This window comes from Pseudopipra pipra, chromosome 5 (genome assembly GCF_036250125.1).
Source record: "Pseudopipra pipra isolate bDixPip1 chromosome 5, bDixPip1.hap1, whole genome shotgun sequence".
Classification (NCBI taxonomy): domain Eukaryota; kingdom Metazoa; phylum Chordata; class Aves; order Passeriformes; family Pipridae; genus Pseudopipra; species Pseudopipra pipra.
The window spans coordinates 44820309-44839690 of NC_087553.1; the positions used below are offsets into that span (position 1 = coordinate 44820309).

The window sequence follows — 19382 nt, forward strand, 5'->3', positions numbered from 1 at the left end:
CAGGTGTGGCACTGCAGGCTACACTGGCAGCAGCACCTGAATTTGCTAGCTTCAAGTAAAACCAACTCAAGTGTGGATATAACAAATTACAAGATGACTCTGACAAATGCTGGTCCAGTAACTAAGAAAGCTTCTGCCCGCTGCTACCAGTCTTGCTCTGGTAAGGATTCCCAGCTCCCCAGCAGACTGTCAGAATGAAGACCCTGCCTCAGAGATGGGCATCATCCCTCAATGTCACTGATCAGCGGTGGCACAAATTATTTAGGAAATCAGCCAATTCTCAGGACGAAGCACAACACACATGCTTGAAAAATTATCTTCAGCCCTGCTCTTTAATTCAAAAGTGAATGGGGCAAAACTTTCAGAAGAGACTGAGCCTTCCCTTCAGTATCTACTTTTTCTCATCTTGTGAGAGAAAATCAGTGTTTAAACAGAATAAACTATATTCAAGCCATCATGGCCCATGAGCAACCAATACCTGTACAGCACAGAAAAACCCCACGAACACCTTATCAAGATGGGGAACACTAGTTCTGTGATATGTACAATGCATATTTACATGGACCTGGCAGAGGAAAATACTCAAGGACGTTACCAATGCAATGGAAAAGCTAATAGCAAAACTTGTTCCATGTTTGACTTAATGGAACATTCTGTAGCTTTTTAACACTAAAAGAGACAAGAATATTCAGAATTAATCATTAGAAAAGTACTACAAAAAATACTTCATGAATACTTCACAGACCTAAACTTTTAAAGATTTTTTTATATCTGAGAACACTGAAATCCCAGACTAATACAGGTTATAAGTAATCTCTGGTATGTGGTCCAACTCTTGCTCAATGCAGGGCCAACTCCTTAGCTAGATCACATTGCTCAAACTGATATCCAGTTGGGTTTGGAATATCTAAGAGAACAGAGACTGTACAACCTCTTCAGGGAGCTTGATCCCATGTTCCATCAACACTTACAATTTTACCTTCTTTTACTCATGGTATCTAATTAGGATTTCCTTGTTGCAAACTCTGCTCATTTCCCCTCGTCCTTTCACCATGCTCTCCAAGAAGAGCTTTGTCTTCCCTACAACCCCCAATTAGGCAGTTGAAGACATCAGGAGGATTTCTACTACCAGTATCAAAACTCATTTGTTTACAACTACAACTAGGAAATTCCTCTCTATTGGCAGGTTTTTGAAGAACAGGCAAAATTAATAAGACTCTTAGTAGAAATCATTACTTCTGCTATTAAGAAGCTGAAACAATGCAAAACAAAACCAAGAAAACACTCAGCTTGTAAGTTCTTGGAAAAAACCAGAAGCAGCATGCATGGTGCTCACTGGCACAGTAACTAACTACTGCTCCTTTTGCATCAGAAAGAACTCTTCCTACTCAGTACCACAACCCAGTGTTGGTCTATTTATTTACTGAAAGATCTGAAAGTGAGAGGAAAGCTGACTGAGTCATTTATTAGAGTTAACCCAAGTTTGGAGGGAAAAACAACAGAGAGGCAGCATGTATGAAACACAACAGTATGTCCCTCCACAATTTAAGAAAATGTTTGTAAGAGCTCATTCATTCCTTTCTCAAGTTGAGATAAAAGGTACTGCCAATAGGAAGCTGCTTACAGAAGAATTAATTTTCATAGTAATGTAGTATATTGCTTCAGGGGGAAAAGGGACAGACTCACTGCAAAGGCTTCTCTCATCTATCTCCAAAAATTTAACCTGTCACATTTGCCAGACACTTTCAAAAGTCTGGGTCACAAATACCGTCTTTAGGTAAGGTAACGTTGAGCACCTACGTGGGGAAGTAAACAGTGCAGAACTGATAGAGAAATTGTACTGTCAATATACTTACTGGTTTTTTTTTAAAAGATAGGTAAAGCCTACCTATTTGTTTGATACTGAAAGGAACAGAAACAACATTGCCCGTTAATATTAGAAAAATTATACAATGCTTACCTGCGACCACATTCTGAATATTTACCAATATTTTTTAGTATTAAGGCAGCTGTTAATCGGATGTGTTTAGTTATTGGTCCCTCTTTTTCATCCTACAAAAGTAAAGAGAAAAAAAATGTAAAAGCTCTGTAGTTAGTAGCAGGAAACAATATCTAATACTTGATTTAAATAGTACTAACTGTGAAATCTCTGAAGACAAGGTTTCTTGATCCCCTCCTTAATGCCATTAGGGCAGCACTCGGATGATTCACAATGGCCTTCTGTGCTCTGGGAGTAGAGGCAGTACCCCCTGCAGCTGGCTGCCTACATTAGAAAGAATTAATAAAAATAAGCTTGGCACTACTTTTTAGAAGATTAAAAACTCTGAAAATACATTTTACAATTTTTAACCCATCCAAACAGAGACACAAAGATCCATTAATACTTGGTGCTGATACGTGATTGGCCTTTTGTTTCCACAGAAATAAATCTTACTGTAAAGCCTTCAGAAGAGTCACAGGCTTTATTTTATGTGAAAAAAACCACTTCTCTCGAAGAAGTCGTGCTCATCACCCATGACATTTGCGATGGAAAAGTAATATATTGTACTAATGACACAGCCACTTCCTGAAGTGTACCAATTTAAAGGAATGTTTTATCAGATAGGCTTTAACAGGAACTACGATACCAGTTATACAAATGCCATCTGAGATTTGGCCAGAGAACATCCTTAAAAAACAGCTTTTCAATACTCGACACAGCTCATTGGGACCACTAGACATTAAGACAATATAAAATACATATTAACTGTGATTAGTGAGAAGTAATATAAAAGAACATAATTTAAGCTATGATCTAAGACATAAAACATGTAATTGTTAAATCTGATCAAACATTTGTAAAACCAATTACCTGTTACTGCAGCTTTCAGATTTATTGATAAATTAAGCAGGGTATAACAAACATAGCAGAAGCAATTTCTCCATTTTCAGTATTAACACTGAAGTCAAAGCTCTATTTCATGTAAAACTTTGCAATTACTCATATTATTAGAGTTTAGAATGTGTAAATAGCAATTTCACTTCATGAGCAAGACTCATAATGTCATCCTAAAGAACAATTTGCAGTACTGATGGTGAAAAATACCACCACACTTCAATATTTTGTACGATATTACTATGAAGTCTCTTAATACCCTACTAGAACCTGGTTAAGAAGTGCAAGTCTTGCTTACTTGCAAAGGTAGCATAAATCAAATATAAATGTTCTATTTTTTAAAATGAAAGTTAACATGTAAGATTATTATTTAAGTATCTTATACTTAAAGTGAATATACCAAGAATAAAACTTGAATTCTCTATTCAGAGAGAATTTTTTTATAACCTGAAATTCTAACAGCAAGGAAACCTAGCTAAAAAGTAAGATGTAGTAACAGACCTCTCCTTAAAAACTCTGTCATTCTCCCCTGAATGGAAATAAAATATATAATATCTAGAATAAAAGAGATAATATATAAAATAAATAAAAAAGCTTTATGAAGTAAAAGGGCAGGGGGCTGAATTAAGAAACTGTTGGGTACTGACATGTTTACAAAAGACTGGGTACCACAGTAAAGGAATTATCATGTTCATTTTTGATTTTTGGAACATTTTCCTTTAATTGAGAAGCACAAGGATTCATCAACGGAGGCTGTTCTGAATGTCTCTCTTCAACAGCTATCATACCATATTTAAGAAAGTTGAAGTACTATTGCCTTGATTCTAAAAATATTGAAAAAGGAACAACTGCAATAAATTAGGAAGATATTAAAAGATTATCTTCTCTTTTTAATTTTGGGGAAAAAAAAGAAACTGATAAAAAATTACTGAGACATCAAGTGGATTGAATTGTGTCTGTGGGCAAGTATCTCCTCAAGAACCATCTAGATTTCCTGAATTTCTTTAATTATGTTATCAACTTAACTTCCAACCATACCATTCAAGTTATCATTTAAAGTTATCTCCTGCCCCACTCCCATGGTGCATGAAGAATGTTTCTGGTAGCTCACGCTACCACCTTTGCTTCAGAGGCAACAAGGAGAAAAAGATCAATCCAAAAAGATTCCAATGCACAAAGCTACAGTGAACATAAAGTTAACTTGTAGTGCTACTTGACCTTCCAGAATGTAATATTCAGCTACCTCTGAAAACCAGAAGAGGAAGTGTTAAAATAATAAAACTTAAAAAGCAAGGAAATACAGAATTAAGGTATAAAACCAACACTGTAATGCAGCTTTATTTTGCCTACCTGATTCTAGCAAAAGCTATTACAGATTTTTTCAAGTGTGTATGGTGCTACGATAGACTGAAATGATGACTGGGGGAATGGGCCCTTGTTTGTTATACTGTGTTCCACATGTTTTAATTCCAGCACAAATAATGCTACCTGCACTTTCTGAGGTAGGTCTGAGTTTTACTAAATGGTGAGGGACTAAGTGAAAAAAGTTCACCTAATTAATGCCTAAAAGTTGATGACTTAGGCATGCTTTGTCTCGGTACCAGTTTTTTAAAGATGTTTCAGCTCCATACAAGAGTTTAATGATATGGACTATCAGTGGTGTGATGATACATCTGACAAACTTCTAGGATTCAGCAAAAATTAGGCCAAAACCTTGTAAGACAGCTTTCAGACATGACCATGTAAAACAGCTTGAGGTGAGCTGCTGGAGTGAGCTTAGGGTTTTGTCTGACAAGTCATTGATTCTGAAAGCAAATTATCAGGTCTTGTCTCCCTCATGTAGCTGCTGGATGCTCTTTTCAGTTACACAAACAGAACTCTGTGGCAGTGCTGGAAGATAACACGGGTTACACACTACATTTAATCAAAATATTCCTGTTTGTTGATTTCTTATTTGGTAAAAGACAGGAGGGGAGAGAGTAAAGGTAATGGAAAGTGAACCTCTGTGACTTTCTAAGAGAGGTAAGTGATAACTGTTTTGAGTGCTGACAGAGAAAGGTCTCATCCCTTCCTTTTGTTCCAGCCCACCTTCTACACTGGTGTTCAACTGACAGTAAGGCGAATGTATTCCACTCATCTGGCAAGCCCACTCTTTTGATTTATGAGTGGGTTTTTTTAAACAAATTGATTTACCATGCAATCTAACAAAAACTAGAGTTAGTTCTCTCACAGTTAACAATGCACAAATGTGAGAAACAACAAAGGATGTCAGAGAGTCAAAACACAGAATCACGTAAGTTGGAAAACATTTCTAAGATAGCGAGTCTAACCATTAACCGCTGCCAAGAGCACCACTAAACCACGTCCCTAAGCACCATATCTGCACATCTTTTAAAGACCTAAAACATCCTACTTTGAGCAACAAAGTCCTTATTTCAATTTGTAGTCTGAAATCACATCCTTAGATTCTTGTGATATTTCAGTCTCAATATTTCAGCAAGAACTGGTTATGCATATAAATTCCTACTTTCTGAATCTGACCTAATTAGGGAATTCTGCCTCAGAAGAAGGGGTGTATGAACAGTTTTTCTCCTTTGAGTACTTGTGCCAGTTTTAAAGAAGCCTGTGAGAACACATAGCTACTGGATGTGTTATCTGTGTGACAGAATATTTTGAAAAGGCAGAGTTGAGATCACATCATGCTAGTAGATGGTGTCAGCCCTACACTTCCCACTTACCAAGTATTAAAGACTACATTAGCATAATTCTTCATTTTGTGATTTTCCGAGGTCTGAGTGTTGTTCAGTTTAAGGAAACAAGGAATCATAAGTCTGTGTTAAGATGGGGTTTTATATTAAAAAATAAAAGAACTCTCAAACTGAATTTCTCAGTTTTCATAACTCGACTTCCTCTGCTGCCTCCAGAACAAACTGCCAAATTTGTCTGGGACCACGTAATTACATCTTTAGCTTGCAACAAAGCAATTCCAGTCAGTTACTAACAAAGACCTAGTCTTAATACACTTATGTAAGTAACTGAACTCCGAGTAACTCCAATATTAAGATCCCCAAAACCTCACACCAATGGGCCTGTGCTCTCCAATATTAATTCCTGATGGCTGAAATCATTCTGGAAAGAGAAGAGCCAAAGCTGATTCCAGGTAGCAACACAAAATCAGAAGACTCAGAGGACTCTTTATCCTTTATCTTGCTTCTTGTTTAAAGGAAAGTTTATTACAAGAGTCCTGGGATCAAATCAGCCCAAATTTAGACCACAAAACTGGAAGGAATGCAGCAAGTTACCAGACAATCCATCTCAGCCGTATGACACGGATGAACTTTACACAACAAGTAACTTTCCATTTGGATTCTAAGCACTTTCCTGTTACAAGAAAAGTTATAAAATGCTGTCCAGTTGGAAAAAAAAAGGAGAACATGTTGAGAACAATGTTTATCACATAGTATTGATCCATATACCTTAAAGGATTACCTTTTGTCTTCAGGATAACTGCAACCACATCTCCCACATCAGAATCTATTCCCTCTTTTGTCTATTTTGTCTTACTGTAATGGACCTCAGATTTGATTACTCTTACAGACTCTTACATGTGCAGTTTCACCTTATAAGCCAAGTTACAGATACACAAATTCTTCCAATAATTTCTATTTCTCTTATTTTCCCTATTGCTAATGAGGATTGAGTCTCTTACTTATTGGAAGGCTTCTGATTTCCTGCTTGTCCTTGTTCATCTTGCTTCAATCCTGCAAGCAAAGCATCTCTGGAACAGTGCTTATCCTGTTTGGGGAAAAGAGAGACAGTAAGAAAGGTGTGTGGAAATTTACCATGAAATTTTTACTGTTTTCTGAAGTAATATGTGAAAGAAAATCTGTACCTGTAAATGGGTAATGAAGGAAAACCTCTGCCGCTGGAAAGGTTCACATCCCTCCCATAAGCACTGCCCTGGGTAGACATCTTTTCCGCCATGTTCGGTTGCTGCATGATAGAAAACCTGTGATGGTGTCTGAAACCACCTACAAAAAGAAGGGGAGAGGAATTTAATTTTTTTCTTTCCCAGTTAATGGTAAGGCACAAATATCACAAACATTAAATCCATTAAACTTTTTTTTTTCTGAATTGAGACATGCATTGATAAATGAAAAGATGTAAAATTTTAAAGAGAAAAACATGTACGCCTATTACCAGTGAGCTACCAATAAATGTCAATATGATTTCGCCAAACCTGACTGAAATATAATAGTTCTGTTTTTCTGCTATACTTCAAAGAAATAATGCATGTTAATTCCCATAGACCCATTCTCTCCAATCAAGCAAAATACACCAATAAACTATGAACAGCTATAGAAGATGAGCTGCATGTATTCATTTTCCCATTCTTCTTCTTTACTGGCAGTCATACTCAGACCTTATTTAAACTTGAATAGGCAAAAAGAGATGTACACCATACATCTTACTTGCTTCTCAATACTGCACACTTGGCAAAAGTGACAGACTAAGAGATCAACCTAAATTAACGCTCTTTAGCACTTGAATTCTAAATAATGGGAAAACTGATAAATATAATTTCCTGATGTGCACAGAAGTTGAAAAATGTCAGTTATGTGACCCTTTTTAACATCTTGAGTTTCAATTTTTGAGTCACAGAATCATAGAATGGTTTTGGTTGGAAGGGACCTCCAAAGGTCATCTAGTCCAACCCTTTCGCCATGGGCAGGGACACCTTGCACCAGACCAGGTTGCTCAGAGCCCCATCCAATCCAGCCTTGAATGTTGCCAGGAATGGGGCACCCACTGCTTCTCTGGGCTACATGTTCCAGTTTTTCACCAAATGAAAATGACTTTCCAAACCCTCCAACTAAGCACCTTGCCTGCTAACAGCTCCAAAGCAAAGGACATGAAGCAAATTAGGTGCTTCTGCATCGATAGAAAATATGAAGTTGCCCTATGCCTGGCATTCCAATATTCTCAGCAGTGTATTACGTGTTTACAATCTCCCTAGAGAGCTGGAAGTCAGCAAGTTCAAGAGCCTTAAAGTTCAAGAGCCTGACTTTATTCCTTACCTGACCTATACTCCTCAAGACTGCAAACTTCACCAAGGCACGATCGCTGCAACTTAGGCTACCTCCAATCTCACGTAGACAATAGATGGGTTATTGTAACATATATCAGATGGTAAAGGAGAATCACTGAATTTCAAGAAGTATGACATAAAAATAGTGAATGATTCCAAGTGTAGGGATTTTTTTTACCCTAGATATACCCTAAAATGTATCTCAAGCGTTATAAAATTATGTCCCTTATTTCAACAGAGAAAAAAGGGCCAAAAGATTCAGCTGTGCACTATTCATTTCAATACGATTAACCCAGGTCATCAACATCAACTTAAGGCTTGGACAGAAGAGGTGTAGCTGCTGCCCTTTGGGAAGTCATTACCACCAGCTGTTCTCACACACTTGCTGGACAGATGACACTGGTGCCACAGCCTTACCAAAGGGGAAACGTGTACCCACTTCAGCCACTCTGGTTCACATGCCAGTATTTTAATTTCAGTTAACAAGAAAAGTATTTGTGTTAAGATGTTTAACTGAAATCACTGGGCTGAACAGTGCCAAGAGGAGATGACTTCCCATCAGAGACCTACAGCAAGTAGTCAAGGATGAAGCAGCATCTACAACCCACAGCAGTCATTTTTGGACATGTGCGAGTCAGAACTTCCAGCATACAAACAGCAGACCAGTAAGTCCTTTGATCCAGCCACCTCCTTCCACATCCCACTACTACTCAGCAGTGACCATTATGCAAACATACTTGCAATCAATACCTACGCCTAAGTGTACAGGTACTGTTACCTGAACAATTTAAAGATATCAGAGAGCTAATTTCACCCAGAGACAAGTCTTCACTATAAACTGAATCCTACTGCAATAACCACCTGTAATACAACAAATTACCTTTTGCACAGGCAATAAATACTACTCTCTTTAGAAGCATTCATCTTTTACATGATAGTCAGCCCTTACTACAGGGAAGCTGGGAAGCAGAAATACCTGCCTCTTGCTCTTGGTCCAGATATCCCATAGGAGGAAATGAAAACAAAATGTTTTACATCTGCATTGGCTCAACAGCTGATGTTTCACAGGACAGAAAGATGTCTTTCCACAATAAAGGGGAAGTCAGTATATAAACTTAAGCCTGGCACAAACCTATTTATGAATAATTCCTGGCACAGATGAAACAAATTTCATGGCAGAAGTAAAATCCAAAATACAATGTAAAACATTTTATTCAACACGGCAAGGCTTTAGAAATATAAAGTCATTTCAGCTATGTTGGCTCATTCACTGTTTGATACATTCAGTATTGTACATGTCAATCACTGATCTGAAGATTCAAATTTACTACCATTTTGCAGAGAAAAACTATTTTTCCTTAAAGAACCACCTAACTATAGTAATAAAAAAAAGGCCTAAGTACTGACAATATGGTCAGTTCAGTCTAGACTCATTTCCCACCTAATTTCTCCATCATTCTGTTCAACCCCTGAACAGAACATTAAACTAGTAGCTGACATGACAGGCAGTGCAGATTCAATAGCACTTTCAATTTACTTTTTAAATACAAAGCAATTCAAGAGCAGACAACTGCCTACCTGTGAAACAGAACAGCAGCTTTTAAATTAAGCTACATACAATTAGCAGCACTTGCAGAGAGCTGAGGTTCAAAGGAAAACACCAACTTTCTGTTACAGTCTCAAAGCAAAAGCAGTGTGCTGACTGACACCTTTTAGAGTTTTACTTCCACTTCAGACACCAAATCTGAATACATCTGTCAGCGGCCAATCTTTGCAACCACTTGCATAATTCAGCCTCATTTCTTGTGGTCTTCAGACACTGCTAAATCTGTGGCATTTTACATCTTGCTCTACTGTTTCCTAATTCAGTTCTAAAAAAATCCAAACCAAATAAAATGCCCACTCACACCACTGGAATGCTGCTGACTGCAGCAGCCAAATTAGTGGGTAGGAAAGACCATACTATTTTATTTATTTGTATTTATTTTGATTCTCAATAAAATGTTTTTTTAAGGCCTTCACTGCCTTCTGCAATGCATCTTGGAAGGGAAACAATGCTAACATTTTGTGAGAATTCAAGAACATGCCCAGAGAAACAGGTGAAAGAGACTGTTTCAAAGTGTCTCCTGTCCTATCTTTCCAGTTAACTACAAACACCATGAAAAAAACCTCACTGTTCTATCATTCTACTATGATGAAACTGTCTGCCTAATTCTAGGAAAAAGAAAATTGCTAAGCAATCATGAATGAAACCAAGAACTGAATCTGAAGTTCACAGAGACCAACAACCCACTCAAAAAATCTTCTTGTTTCCTGCTTAAACAACTCAGTAAAAAACCCGAAGATTGAAAGCTATAAATAAAACAGTTACAGGAACAGGTGGCAATTTCAGATTCTTCTTTCTGTCTGTTAAAATCAGGAATACTACAGGAGATTTGATACTCCTGTTTTTTATCAGGCTGTTCAAGGAATATGAGCAAACAATATACGTTTGAGGAAAATGTTAACATTTTGGTTCTCACTTCACCACAGAGAACACCTAGGTTGGGACTGAAGTAACTATTCTAAAAGTGATAGACAGCATAAAAACAAGAGCTGTGTGTCACATGAGCTAAATCTATCAATGCAAAAATCTCTGAAGGCTTTTGAAGAGATTCAAACCACCATGAAAAAAAGTAGTACAGGAAGTAACAACGAGAGAAACTAAAGCAACAGAAATATGCTTGAAATAGAGATCAACTCGTAAAGTATCAGCCTTGTAGCCCTTAACTTCAGTCTCAGGAAAACCTTCTGCAGTAATATTTTAAGACAGACTACAAAAGACTGATAATGTAAGGTATAAGCAATAAGTATATTGCTCCTTCTCCTGCCTCAAAAATCTGTCTGCACATATTCACATCCTAGTTCACATGTGACATCAGCTTATTCCATGGTCAGATGTCACTTCAACACAACTTATCCTATATAACTTTAGACATGGAAGAAAATTGGTGACTTATGCTTTGAAACTCCAGTTCAGGAAGCTCTTCAAGATGGTATAAATTGTCAAGGCTTCTGCTTGAAACCACCCCAGCTTTTCATTTCAAGCTCAATACAACCTACTCTTGTACCTACACAGGTGTTAATGCATCTATTATGCAGCCAGTAGAGTATGGTTCTAGGGTTCTATTTTATTAGCAGTAAAGGAGGAAACTACAAAGTAAGTAAAGCCTTACATGTATTTCTTACATGGAGAAGTGTCATCCATCAAAGAAAGAAAAATCACTTTTAAGGTGAAAACAATGCAGTGATCTAAAAAACAACAGACCTCTACAGTACCAGTCTGTCTTATCTAAAATATCTATGTCTTACACTGACTTAATGATCTTAGAGTTATGTTTGTAAGGAATGAAAGAAACAAAAATTACACCTTCAGGGGTCTACATAATAACAGTCCTTCAGTATTGCTATAATTCTGTTCAAATGCTTCAGTTTTACTATCAGTTCCAAAACATTCAAACTTCTCTATCTTTTCATCCCAACTTTCTGAACTTTCCACAAGCTTTCTGTCAAATCAGCTTGTCTTTATGATCCCTTTGTCTTGTCCTACAATGATGAAGTGTCTCACCCTTGTTCATGCCCATCCTATATCTTACATGATTTTCTTCACTGTTTTTGGAGTGACTATTTGACACCTGCCTTTGTCTCACCAATCTCTGCCCTCACTGGAAACTAAATATATTCAGAAACCTAAGTTATTTTAAAAATCAGTGTCAAGATATACATATTGGTACACAAGTCATATCATGTTTTTACAAGCCTACATCTAAACGTCTTCTAGCTCACTCCTCTTTAAGGACAACAACAGTAAATCAAAAAAATCCAATCATTGCTGTCTAGTCTTAAGGCCAAGTTCCTTTTTATTTCCTTTCATGACAATGGTGTCCTGTGGCACACAAATGGCATAATTACTAAAACTAGTCATAAGCTAAATAAGACTTTGACCAGGACACAGAAGTGCAACAGTCTGCTCTTGCAAAACTGGAAACACAAGAAAATGCCAAGACATGATTTGTAACTGGAGTACAGGAACTATTTTTGTAGTTGCAACACAGAAAACAAGTTTCAGAGCTAGGATTTTTTTTTTAACTTAACTACACGACTGTTTTATTTATTACTGAAAAATCAACATACTACAAGAAAGCCACATAATACTAATTTTATGCTCCGAAGTATAATTGAGAGCAGTCAAGTGTCTTGCTATCCCCCACCTCATTCAGTTTCCTCAACATTTTCACTTTATGTTTTCCCCCCCGACAAAGTATAAGGTAACTTAAGGAAACAGAATGGATAGAACCTGTAGGATCACCTTCTATATACAAGCATCTGTTACATATTAGTAAAAGGTAAATAAAGGAGCCAGTTACTTTTTACAAGATTGCCACAGACACATGAAGTTCTGTCCAGGTTTTTTCATCTGCTCTGCATGTTGACTTGCTGCAGTGTATGACGGTGGCTGCAAATTGATCTGCTGGCCCGGTACTTGTACTGTTGGTATCGATGTTGCAGGTGTGCTCTGTAGAAAAAGTTAAACCACAGTTTTAAACAGGGCTTATTTCAATACTTGACGTTTACTTTTTGCTGAAAGACCTTTTGTTTTACACTGTAATCCACCACAGTTTTTAACACTCTGAACTCTGAATAAGCATTAATAGATAAAATAACACGAGGGACATACAACTTTTACACTGTCATATTTATGCTGAAATTTTTAATACTCAAATTAATAAACTTTATGTTCAAACACAGAATTACGACTGTAAGAAATTTCTCAAGGGTAGTAGTGCAGCAAAGGTTAACATTATTTTGCAAAGACTTTGTTTATAATTTAAAAAAAAAAACATGCAAACTCTACGCGCTGCAAATTCATCAGCATAGGGAGTAGTTTTGCTTTCCTATGCAAAAGTAAGATAAAATAATGCTAAACACAGCAGTGAGCCCTGAAACATATAAAACTGCTATATGTTCTTTGATGAAATGGTTTTATGTACTGCATCTGTGGAATTCTTGACCTGTCACACTAATACGCATCAGCCTCCCTTACAAAGCACATAAGAAAAGGTAAACAAATAATACTGAAGAAACAGTATCAATGACCAGTAGGCTCCATCTATGACATACCATTTTCTCTATAAAACTTGGCAAATGATATAATTCTTCAGGTTCTTGTAAAAACAGACAGCACACGTACCTTCACACAGAGCACCACATGCCCAGAATGCCTAAACATGCTGTACAACTTGTATACAGGGAAAGAGAAACTTTTCAGAAAGGAAAAAGATGTTCCCTTTGCTATGTAACAAGACATTATTTTAACACTGAACTAAAACTATCTTTAAAATTACCTACAAATATAAAACCAAAGCAATTTTTTTTCTGAGAAACAGATACAGAACACTGAACTTATCATTTCAGAACAGTGTTTATGTGATAATATTGTTACTCTTCTTTCTTTTTTACTGGAAGGCTCTGGCCAGCAAGATATTTATAGAGATGATGACAATAGAAGAATTAAGCTTTTGAATATTATTTTGGAATAAAGACCTAACATCGTTTTCTTCCCTACTGTTTGAAGGAATGTAACACTCTAGAGAGACCAAATAACATTACTTTCAAGTCTATGTTCAAGAATATTATAAAGCAAGCACTTTCAAATGGTGCACAAAATACTCTGTTTAGGCCTTTACAGCTTTGTTACTAATAACTTCAGACTTCTACTACAAAGAAACAAACAGTTAACTGCAACTTCTATAACTTCATTTGCATGTTGATTTTGCATTTTCTTACTGCTGCTCTTTATTGGCATTGTGGACAACAGTCATACAAGGTATTAGGTTAATAACTATCACAGATGATACAACGCTAGTAATATGACCAAAGGGACAGCAAAAAGCCCAATCAAAAGCAAAACACTTCCCATTCCAAGCACAAAACATGATAAAAATAAGGCAAAACTCTGCTAAACTTCTGAACACAACGTAACTACTTATGATGCCAGTAATCCATCTGCATACATGAAAAGTTTTAAGAAAAGACTTGAGTCCTTTAGTCATAACTACAAATTATTTTGAACTCATCAATGATTTTCACCTAAAAACCTCTAAACTATTTTACAGAATGGGTAACGAATCCTTCACAATGTATCTTTTAACAAAAGGTAAACACAAGTGGAACCTTTTAAGACCAATGTCCTTTAAACAGGCATTTTTAAAGTGAAGCTGCAAGTAATCAAATGTTAGCAGTACAGCTTGTTTTGCAGCCTTCACTTGGCATCCCAGTATCAACACATTATGATGGTCTTTATGCAACTTTTTATCCCTGTAGAACTTCTGTCTCCTTTAATGTGCAGAAGTGAAAATGAGTTTACTGAATGAATTTAATATTTCATTTAATTCTTATCATTCAGTGTGTGGTTCATGTATTATTTACTCCATTCAGAGCAAACCCTGCAATTAATCCAGAATTATGAATTTTCTCAAGGGCTTCTCTGGCAAGGTCTCCAAGTGGTATTCAAAGGTTTTAATACCATCTAATAGAAAATTTGTTTATTTTAAACAAGAAGATCTGAGATACACACCACAAAATGTTACATGCTGAAAATGAAAGACCACAGAAAAGGAAACAAATTTTCAGGTCAAAAAGTGAAAATTCAGCTTCCCCTCTAATTTCTACCCCCCTTTTTTTTTTCCAGTGAGGAAAAAAAGCTGACAAATTGAAAAGAAATATGTAAAATAACTGCGGTTGTTTAAATTCTCTTATTATCACTCTACTGTAGTCTTCCTCAAACATGTACCATTAGGTTGTCACAACTTCAACGTTTTTTTGAAGAGAAACCTGCCTACCAGGTGTGCTGATTATATTTTTAAATCGACACATAGAGCAAAGTTAATTAATTAATTAATGCTTTCCTAGGTTTTACTTTACAAACGTAAGTTCTACATTCGAACATCTCAGACCTTTCCTCTCTTCATTCAAGAGATCAGAAATACTGCTAATTTTCGGTTTCCTTTTCCCTCCTCTATTTTCTTGTACACGTTTAGTAATGCATGATACACAGAACATCACTAAAATTAGTATTAGCCTTTGTTTTCCAGAAATATCCCAGAAATATACCTAGAAATACTAGTTATGTGCTATTTAGTTTACAGTACAATGATTATATAAACTCATTTATTTCTTTAACATACAGAACCATGACAGACATTAAATTTTTCCTAATAAAGTCTTTCTGGGAGACGTAAGATTGAAAAGTCTTTCCCCTGTGGCATAAAGATTTCACAAAGTTTCCTCCTCTAGCAAAAAGATTTAATGAACCCACGTTCCCCAACAAAACAAACACACAGTACTCCAGTACACTTGAAAACATTTCATGACATCTTTTTATAATCAAATTAGACCTCTCCATGATATCATATGCAACTGCCACCACTTAGCCCTTTTGTCACAGGATCTTGGGACTGAAAGGTAGCTCTACAACAGCAGCATCACATATCTCAGTATGATTTGCACTGAACTCTAAAGTACACAAATACAAACCCTTAATGCCTGTACAGTCTACTTACAGAACAGATACTACAGCCTACTTTTAATAAGCAGGTGGAGATTTTATATCTAGATTAGGTTGACTTTAGATTGAGATATCGGAGGTAGGGTGGAGGTCCAACCTAGTCATGAAAACTAAGAGTACAGCTAAGAGCTTCCTGCTAACTAGAATGGACTGTTTACAAAGATGCTAATTAATTTTATGCACAAGAACTCCTCTGTTCGGGTACATGAGCTCCCTGTGTGGTAAGAATAAAAAACCCTATGGTCTGGGGCCAGAAATGGCCTCCACCCACATTTCACAGAACCAATGGTGCCATTCCCTTTATGCATGAACAGATAACTATTTTATCATGATACCTGCCCATTTTACTTAAAAGGCCTACTGTGCCAACAGTAAGAGAACACACTGCATCCCACTGTGTAGGGGATTCTGCTGACATGCAGACATGTGCAGTTTAAAAGCATTAGGCTGCATTTTTTCTCCCATCATTAGTATGCACACACCCATAGTAAATACATTTAACTCAAACAGTTAATTATTAGCAAAAATATTTTTAAAGTATCACAGGATTTACAGTTTGGTACCAGAAATTTTTTTTTATCTTATTCATGATAACGAACACATCTATAAAGAGGTAACACATAAGCTGAAAACAAATAGAGCAGAATTTGAGTCTGAGGAAGGGGTCAAGTAGATGGGCAGCCAACAAAATAAATGTTCTTTTCTTGTTAGATTACTGAAGTTTATGCCTCCTTGCAACAGTGTGTTTCACAAGTGAAGGGCAATAAAAGTACAGAGATTCCGTATTTCAGTACTTCCAGCTGAGAAACTCATTTGCTCTGTGGCTAGGAATGAATCACACCTCCTGGAGCTACACACCTGCTTTCTGGTGCATAGTAATTCTCAGCTTCCCAACCAACAAAGAGCAGGAGCAGGTAGTCAAGGCCACACAGATTTTGCACCTAAATTTCAACACAAGCATGTTTTTCAAGTGGACAGCCTTAAGAGAAATGGGTGTGCATTGTTTATGAGGGGATGACAGTGATGAGCAGGAAAGTCATTACTTTAAAAGCCAGATAAGGCAATTTAAATCAGATATGTTCAGTTCTAAGAACTTGCATGATATCAGAGCATTCCTTCAAAACATACACCAGTTGGGACAAACGAACATGGTTATGTTCAACAGATGTTTTGGAGGCGTTTCAAGAGGAGTAAGAAAAAGTGGAAAAGAAAAGCATACAGATAGGTAATTGCTCATTTATTTTCCAACCACCAGTCTAGAACAATGCCTCAGGAAAGCAATAAACCAGGAACAGGGAACACCAAAATAAAATGAAGCCAAGAAAGTAAAGTGCCAGTTCTGTCTCCTCTCAGAGTACATTTCATTAGTACATTACAAAATATATTAACAAAATTGCAACACTCTGTGTATCATGTATACCTCGTCAGACATAACAAATATACTCATAGCCCATTTTTTTATCAAAATGCAAAATATAAAAAGAAAAATTTTTAAAGTCAAAATACATGTAGTTATTTTTCAATAAGCTTTGCTGAGGTATACAATCAACATGGAATAATCTCAGGTTATACACAGAAGATACCTGTGTCTAACTGGATTTTGATGGCACTTACATGGGCTGTCCCATATACAGTAAGTATGTAATTTTTATTATTTCAGTAGGCCATTTAAATTAACATTCTTCCCCAAGCATAAGTATCAGCCCATTTCAAACTACCATTCATATAACAAAAAGAAATTTCTCTTAACTTCTACATTCCCTTAAGCATTATTTCATTCTTTTTCTTCCTTTTCCTAATTTTCATTTTGCTGATCTGATCCCCTCCTCCTCTATTCATTTGTCCCTCCTTATCTTCAAGCATTTTCCCTTTCTCCTCTCTGCAGTTCACGACAACTAATCTTGATGTAGCTGCATAAACAATACTGTCTCTTCTGTCCTCAACATCTCTTTTTCCAGTCTTCCTATTTGGTTTCACTTTTATTACAATTTCTTTTCTTCCATCCCTTTCACACTTCACTGAAATACAAGCTGTAGCTTAAAACAAAAATTTAAGATAACAAGCAAACACACTAAAAGCTTCAGCAGCTACGTAATTTTGCCATACCTAATATCCCTTTATTCTCTGTCCCTCACCATTTTTCTCCACTGGGTTGTATTTCTAATAAATTTAACAGTGTCTGCAGAAAGAAACATGCACTCCTATTTCTTCTGCAAGACAGCCAATATATATTAGGTACTACAGAGGATAAAATAATGCAGATGCTCAAGCGAAAGTGTTCCTTAGCTGCTGCCCTTCCCAAAGTCAGGGACAAGGAAGCTGCTTATCAGACAAGACTCAAAATAGGAGGGAGAAAAAAGGAGATTATATGGGGTCTAACCTTAAAAAAAGTCATCACTAAAACTCACACCAAGTTCATGAGAATTTGGCTACATTTTAGTATTTCTGGATGTCTCAAAGGTACTCCTAAAAGCAGACTCAATATTAGAAAGATTTAACATCTGCTTTTCCGGAAAAAGCAATGGCTGCTCAGCAGCTTTGGGAGCTGGCCAGAACAACTTAGATATTGTTCATAGTCCAACACATTCATTTTAAAGAAGTGGCAAAGATCTTTAAAAGTCTTATGCCAAATTATGATATTAACTATATCTGAACCGGAGTACTATAAAATGGGTTCAATCATAAGTCAGTATTTTACATTGTCATGACAGACATCATTCATAAATATACAGCCATATATTTGTTAAGACAAATAGCTAATGAATATATTTTTCACCAAGATCAAAACTAATTAACTCCTTTTCCCCATATTTCTGTAATTCTGAAGAAAGGAAGGGCATCCTACAGACAGTAGAATCAGGAAACTTTCAGGGAAGGAGACATTAAACCAAGTTCTCCTCATCTGCAAATTTGTACTGAATGGTAAACCCAGCCAGCAGCATTTTTGTTTGTACAGGCAGTGGAAAATCTGGGAACTATTAATGATAGCGATATTAGGGAGAGTGTAAAAAAGAAATCATCAGCAAAGGAAATATTCTCTTTTTTTTTCTATTTCTCCTCTCTATTATCATGATACATACTATCAAAATCAAATGAAACAGTTAAATGTAATATTTCACTCTTCTCAAAATTCTTACAGTCTAGAGTTTAGTAGCTGTTTGAGATGCAACTGCAAACTCCTGTCAGCCACATATCCAGGGAATAAATAAACATAGATAATATTTATTCCATTCCAAAGACATAACCATATCATTCTGTGCGTCAGCCAAATCCTTAGTAAAGCTGTAACAGAAATTCAAACTGTGTAACAGCTAAAGACACTTGGTGTAAAAACAAGGCATAGTTACTATATCCACACTAATAAAATCAAGCACATTAGTGTCCCCATGCTGCCAACAGACACTTTCATTTTGGTAAAATTGTTTCTAGGAAGAACAAAAATAAATAACATATCAAAATAATACAGATCTCACTCTAACAAAACCTAACTGAAAATTTAGGAGTGAGTTCGAAGACGTTTTAAGAATGTAACGCTGCAGCAGTTAAAAGAAAAAAGTAGAGAAAGAAAAACAGAAAGGTAACTTGTTAACTGTTAGACCTGAATTTTGACCACCTAGATGAAGGAAAGTTGAAAGCTTTCAAGAGAAACCTAACTTGACACAGGAGAAGTAGCACTAGCCATCACTTGTCACATTTTGAGTTCCAGTTGTTTAAGTCCATAAGGTCTATACCTTCTACTTTGTTGAAGACAAACAAACAAAACCCCAACCAAATAAACAAAAAAATAAGAAATAAAAGCCCTGTTACTCCAA

The 19382-nt window shown here is 36.3% G+C and overlaps 1 protein-coding gene across 1 annotated transcript in view; it reads right to left on the reverse strand.

Annotated features, from left to right (window-relative positions):
* The window catches only part of ARID2 (AT-rich interaction domain 2), a 101061-nt gene that overhangs the window by 1994 nt on the left and 79685 nt on the right, over positions 1-19382 (reverse strand). The window contains exons 16-20 of the mRNA XM_064655846.1: positions 12371-12519; positions 6768-6906; positions 6585-6670; positions 2140-2263; positions 1961-2052 (exon numbers count right to left, since the gene is read on the reverse strand). Coding sequence (XP_064511916.1) covers positions 1961-2052; positions 2140-2263; positions 6585-6670; positions 6768-6906; positions 12371-12519 — 590 coding nt within the window. The remainder of the gene's footprint in view (positions 1-1960; positions 2053-2139; positions 2264-6584; positions 6671-6767; positions 6907-12370; positions 12520-19382) is intronic.